Source organism: Daldinia vernicosa (genome assembly GCF_022497035.1).
Source record: "Daldinia vernicosa strain CBS 139.73 unplaced genomic scaffold F5Y00scaffold_34, whole genome shotgun sequence".
Taxonomy (NCBI): Eukaryota; Fungi; Ascomycota; class Sordariomycetes; order Xylariales; family Hypoxylaceae; genus Daldinia; species Daldinia vernicosa.
Window position 1 is genome coordinate 252,207 of NW_025953950.1, and position 6,000 is coordinate 258,206.

At 44.3% G+C, this 6,000-nt stretch overlaps 2 protein-coding genes across 2 annotated transcripts; one reads left to right on the forward strand and one right to left on the reverse strand.

Annotated features, from left to right (window-relative positions):
- The first annotated feature begins 1,184 nt into the window (after positions 1-1,184).
- Positions 1,185-3,465, forward strand: F5Y00DRAFT_241458 (major facilitator superfamily domain-containing protein). The gene is made up of 5 exons (XM_048008380.1): positions 1,185-1,517; positions 1,589-1,695; positions 1,752-1,926; positions 1,986-2,758; positions 2,817-3,465. The coding sequence occupies exons 1-5, from the start codon at positions 1,268-1,270 to the stop codon at positions 2,880-2,882; spliced, it is 1,371 nt and encodes a 456-aa protein (XP_047863376.1). The 5' UTR covers positions 1,185-1,267; the 3' UTR covers positions 2,883-3,465.
- Positions 3,466-4,615: 1,150 nt separating this feature from the next.
- F5Y00DRAFT_254003 (3-beta hydroxysteroid dehydrogenase/isomerase family protein) lies at positions 4,616-5,705 on the reverse strand (the record flags this gene model as incomplete). Its single annotated transcript, XM_048010119.1, has 2 exons — positions 4,616-5,442; positions 5,510-5,705. The coding sequence occupies 2 exons, from the start codon at positions 5,703-5,705 to the stop codon at positions 4,616-4,618; spliced, it is 1,023 nt and encodes a 340-aa protein (XP_047863377.1).
- Positions 5,706-6,000: the final 295 nt, after the last annotated feature.

Below are 6,000 nucleotides of genomic sequence, written 5' to 3' on the forward strand. Positions count from 1 at the left end.
GATAGTTGGAATCGGAACCACTTATAGACGAGGGCGCAACATGCGTCCAAATGTGGTAATCGGCTAGGCTAATCTAGATTGCGCAGATCTCATAAGGCACGAAGTCACGATGAATAGGTAATGTACATAAATAGATAACTAAGGCATCAGATGATAAATAGGCCATGCAGTTAACGGCCATTGCTGCGCTCTTGAAGCATTAATCTGCGAAGAGTTGAGATGTACAGATCAATTGTTGGTAGATGCATACATACGATGGTTGGCGTGTCGTGTTATCGTGGTGGTATGATAGTGAGAGGCGGGGGTTGAAGAATAACTGCTTTGAAGATTTAAGAGGCCCCTCACCGGGTAAGGCTGGGTAAATAATTAGGCCGACTGTTCTAAAGAGATTGGCTGTTTTATGTGGTTGGACGTAAGACCCAAGAACTGGCTAGTGGCGCCGGTACTGCATTAAGTACCCAGGTACCAGCCTAGGTACATCCATGTACGGATCTAAATTGCAATGCAGGATCTGACCTTTCGATAATCAGCCCTTCCCGCAAGCTGTCAGTACTTTAATAATCTGACGGCGTCGGGACGCGTACAGGGGTCAGAAGTCCCACCAAGTGCCACTGGGAATTGATAAAACTGTTACACGACGCCATAATTGCGGCACGGTAATTACGGTTTATAGACCCTGTCATGCCACGTTGTGGCAATTCATAAACTCTATTTCCAATTCATTTGTGTCGCATATGTGTGTATACCTATTAAGCCTGTTTATATGTGTAACGGTTGCGTGGGTTATTTCTATCTATCAGTATTTAATTGAGGATTAATACATGAGAGGCAGTTTAATACTATCTGTAACTATGCGGGAATAGTACTTAGGTATAGATTGAGTTTACCTAATCTCATCCGTTTCGGACATAATGTTATCGATTGATCTGCCGTATTTGTTTTAGATGTACCTATGTACCTAATATTCTATAATAGGTCCACACATTTGCCGCACACTTACAGCGCCCAGGCGGCTCTTGATTGCGCCAAGCTTTTCCAACGAAAGATGGTGCCGTATAGGGATTAGCATACTTATCTGCGCCAAGTACTCTTTCGACGAAAGATGCTTCCAAATGAGGACTAAAGCGGTGTCAGAATATACTACATTTCTAATCATTTACCGCTTATAAGTACATGAGAAAGGAGTCACTCTTGAATTTCCACACTTTGTCGACAATTAACTTCCTCAGCTCTTCCCTTTACCTTCGCTTGTCAATAGCTGGTCAAGATGAAGTCTAACGCGGATATTGAGTCTCAGGCCCCGACTGTCCACGACTCCTCGAGCGATCGTAAATCAGAAAAGTTCGAGAACGGATCACCCGAGAATGGATATACTTCGGATCCGTCGTCAGAGCAAGCTGAGAACACGCCTCCCTCTGGCCCTGATCCAAACGCGTTCCCAGATGGAGGGTTCGAGGCATGGTTCTGCATTGCTGGTGGATTTTGTACAGTTTTCTCCAGTTTTGGTTGGGTGAATTGTAGGGTGCCAATGCTTATGGAGACTACCTCCTAATAACTAATACAACATTTCGCTGACTAAGATCAATAGGTATTGGTGTTTTCCAGGACTATTATCAAGCCAACCAACTCTCAGCGTATACGCCTAGCGACGTAGCATGGATACCGGCAGTAGAATCATTCATGCTCTTCTTCCTTGTGGGACCATGACAGTACGCCTTTTTCGTTTGCTCTATTGCTAATCATTTTCACAGGGTTTAATTTCTGGCAAAGTAGCTGATAACTATGGTCCACGATGGCCACTGCTTTTTGGATCCATTCTGCACGTTTTGGGAATGATGATGATCTCGCTATCTAAAGAGTACTATCAATTCTTCCTTGCCCAGGCCATATGCAGTGGAATCGGAACTAGTTTTCTGTTTTACCCTAGTGAGTAACTATCCTTATGTAAAACCGCGAGGGTGAAACCTGTGGCTAACAGTGCTCAGCAATTGCTGCGGCCGGAACTTGGTTCAAGAAACACCGAGCGCTAGCATTCGGTATTATGGTCTCTGGATCTAGTCTTGGCGGTGTAGTGCTTCCAATTATGGTCCAACACTTGATTGTCGAGGTCGGCTTTGGATGGGCAATGCGTATTGTTGCCTTCCTGATCCTTGGACTTCTAATCTTTGGCAACATCGCGATCAAGTCTCGTCTCCCCCCTGTCCGAAAGCCATTCACTATTAAGGAATACTTTGTTCCATTCACCGAGTTGCCGTTCCTACTTCTCGCCGTCGGTTCCTTCTTCGTCTACTTCGGTGCTTTCCTCCCATTCAACTTCATTATTGTTGAGGCGAAGGAAACAGGCATGTCGGCCGACCTCGCGAACTATCTCGTTCCAATCATTAATGCGGCAAGTATTTTTGGAAGAATCTTCCCAGCCCATCTTGGAGACGTATACGGCGTTTTCAACGTCTGCATTATCTTCACGCTTTTCTCTGGAATCATCACCCTTGCTCTGTGGCTACCGGCGGCCTCAGTTGCTCCAATTATCGTCTATGCGGTGTTGTACGGATTCGCTTCGGGATTAACGCTAGCCATCATCCCCGCATTAGTAGCCTCGATATCTGATATCCAGAAGTTGGGCTTCCGAGTTGGCACATTGTATGCATTCTCCTCATTTGGTGCCCTATTCGGCAGCCCTATCGCTGGAGCTATTGTGACTGCCCAGGACGGCGCCTATTCTGGTCTCAAGATCTTCTGTGGTGTCTCGCTACTTGTGGTAAGTATATCTAACAACACCAACGAAATAACTACTTGCAGGTGGCTAACGTTCGTAGGGTGGTGCGGCCATTATTCTCTCGCGTATTAGATTAGTAGGTCCTGGACTTCTGGTCAAGAAATAAGGATATATTCAGATCTACATAGATTAGATATTTGAGGGACATTTCGGCCAGTCCTTATTAAAGACGGAGACGTGGACGTGGGGAAGAGTTAAGGAATATTTATTTGATTACGTTAAAGCGACATATATCCAACTAGAGCATAATGAGGCTTAGGACAGAGGGTCATGCATATAAGGCGGCATAGTATAATTTAAATTGGTTGGATTTTAGTTTACCTAGGTACCTAGGTAGTACCTTGTATATGAAAAGTCAACTACCTACCTGGTAGGTAGTAGTTAATGCATATTATGGAAGGAGTCATGTTCTTAATTGTCAGAAGAGCGTAATTTTTATGTCGCAAATTCGAAATTGGGATTTGTTGAATTAGAACAGAGTGCTATGTAAAGGGCGATGCTTCGTCTTGTGTCCTCTAATGCGAACTACACATGAGATAGGTACTTAAGCTATAGTGCAGAGCCACTTATGTTAACAACTCAAAACTTCAAAAGGACTCAAAATATACCACTTTAGGAATAGTATAGCAATCTCAGCCAATCAAATTTAGATATGGAACGTATAGTAGCTTATTCGTCTTGGGAAATCATTAGAAGTATACAGTACCTAGGTAGTGATTGCTTATAAAAACTTCGGATTGTGTACGAAGATTACCCGTCCGGAAGTATCTCGGATCAATCCTTCGTCTTACTCGTTTCCAGTATTTCAAGATTATGGTCTATGCTTAAGATCAACCATAAAAACTAGCCACTCAAGCTACTTTCCGAATCAGATCGGAAAACACTGGCTGGTAGCGAGGCTTAGCTTTATGGGTCAACTTTTTAGCCCCTGTTTAGGTCCTTACATATGAGATAAGTTGTCTGGAGGAGTCGAATCCTTTTCGTGAAGCTTACCTATGCTTCCGAGACCCTGCTGTGCCACTGCTGTACATAATGAGGGTAAAACCATGACACTCGAACTACTTCACAGATGAATTGTTTTACATATCACGATTAGTAAAACAATGCTGTTTTATAATATATTATCTCATAGTTGCATCTTCTATATTGTATTAGGTACTAAAGAAATTGTTTATCTGCTTGACTGGCATAAAACAGCAAACCCTTTATAATCGGTAGAGTACCTAACGTAAGTTCAACGCAACCAGTCTATATCCTTTAGCCAATCTTGATGTATCAATACTGAAAATAGTGGGTTTGCTGTTTTATGCCAGTCCAGCGGATATGTAAGTTTCCTTCTCTATTATTTTGTTACCTAGGTATCATTACATACATTTTCTATACGCTAGTACCGTTCTGTAATACCCGAAGGTTGTCGGGGTCTTGCTATAAGGCTAGCAGGGATCTAGGTACAATGCAGCTAGCCGTAAGGTCCCACCGAATCCAAACAGGGTTATTAAGTGCAGGTTAAATGACAAATCAAATAATCTACGTAAGTCACGTAATCCCTTAACTTCAACCCTATCGGGTTACCTCATCCGTATACTATACGAAGTTTGGTTTTAAACTAGTTAGTTAACTACGGACTACCTATTATTACTAGTACTAAACCCCGATCTACACTAATGTTAGCACGTTTTTATATGCAGATTGTTATCAGAGAGATCCTTGACTATTTCGAACTAGGTAAGACATAAAAAGATGGTCGCATCAAAAATATGCTAGTTACAGCATATGTAGATTCTAGAACATCCAGGCTACATAAGTTCGTTGCAGAATACTAGTGTATACTATGTAATCTTACAGCAGCCCCTTGATGCTATCCACAACACCCACAACAGATTCCTTGAATGTCCTGTACTTCATGCCAAGAACCTCAATACTCTTTCTGTTGTCGTACCCATTCACTCCCGTAGCGGGTCTCTCTCCAGGCTTCAAGGCCTCCCCAACTGGCATCCTATCCTTGTACTCGGGGTATTCTTCGCCGATAATCTGGGCGGCTTCAGCATTACTGTAGTTTCCTGCAGTAACTAGGAAACGCTGGCCTGCTGCCTCTGGTTTCTCCAAAGCTCTGACGTGTGCCAAAGCCAGGTCTCGCACGTCCACAAAAAGATAGTTGACTGTGGGGGGGCAAGGAGTTGTGGGGCTACCTCTGAGTAGGCTCACGAACCGAGCATTGCTCGTGTTAATCGAGTCGAGGGAGGAAAGTGCGTGGATGACAGGGCCATAGACCATAGGTGGGTTGATAGTGGTGAGGGTGAAACCTGGCTTTTCATCCTTCACGAAATCCCAAGCTGCCTTCTCGGAGAAGGTCTTACTTGCGAGGTAAGCGAATGGGGCACTTGAATAAGCCTGCTCCTCAGTGATTGGGTTCCAGTCTACTTCGCTGTAGACATGTGTCAACGGCTTGCCGTAGTCGACCATAGCCGCGTATGAAGAAGTGATAACCACCCGCTTCACCGTGGGAGCGTGGGCCTTGATGGCCTTGAGAATACCAGTTGTACCATTAATAGCTGTGCTGATGAGTTGATGGATCTCATCACGTGTTTTGGCGTTGAAGTGGTACGGGCTGGCGCAATGAACAGCTGCGTCGAACGGTGGGTCTGATACCACAGCCGAATCGAAGGCTATCGGTACTATATCAGTATATTGCCCACAATATTTATCCGGGGAAGAAGTAAAGAAGTAACATACCTCCAGGCTTCTCGATATCTTCGACGACGACGAAGTCAAGTTTATCTTTGCCGTATTGCTTGTGAGAGTCTAGGATTTGCTGACCTTTCTGTGCGGATCGAACAGTAGTCACAACAGAGTAGCCATGCTCTAGCAGACTCTCTAGAATATGAGCTGCGATAAAGCCAGATCCACCAGTGAGAAGTACACGAGTCATCTTTGCGTCGGAATGAAGTGTGGTAGTTGGTTTTCTTCTGACCTGATGTTCTGATAGATAAGGGCTTTTAAAATACTCGAGGAGGGGAAGACGGCAGCATGCCGGTCTATCATCCCTCCTGTTGCTGGAAGCATGATGCGAATGCGACGCATAGGAAGCCGTCTAAGGATGAGACCTTCGTCACGAAACCAAGATGTGGATTATACACTAGTGTACAGCACTGACCGCAACTTGACGATAATGCAGGTGTTTTGGTAGCGTAGGATCATGTCTGACAATGCAGGGTAGTATCAAA

What these genes read in the sequence shown, in the direction of transcription:
- F5Y00DRAFT_241458 (XM_048008380.1), top strand. Translation starts at nt 1,268, where the DNA reads ATGAAGTCTAACGCGGATATTGAGTCTCAGGCCCCGACTGTCCACGAC. An exon ending in CATTCATGCTCTTCTTCCTT is followed by an intron (nt 1,696 to 1,751) that starts GTGGGACCATGA and finishes TCATTTTCACAG; the next exon opens with GGTTTAATTTCTGGCAAAGT. An exon ending in GTGGTGTCTCGCTACTTGTG is followed by an intron (nt 2,759 to 2,816) that starts GTAAGTATATCT and finishes TAACGTTCGTAG; the next exon opens with GGTGGTGCGGCCATTATTCT.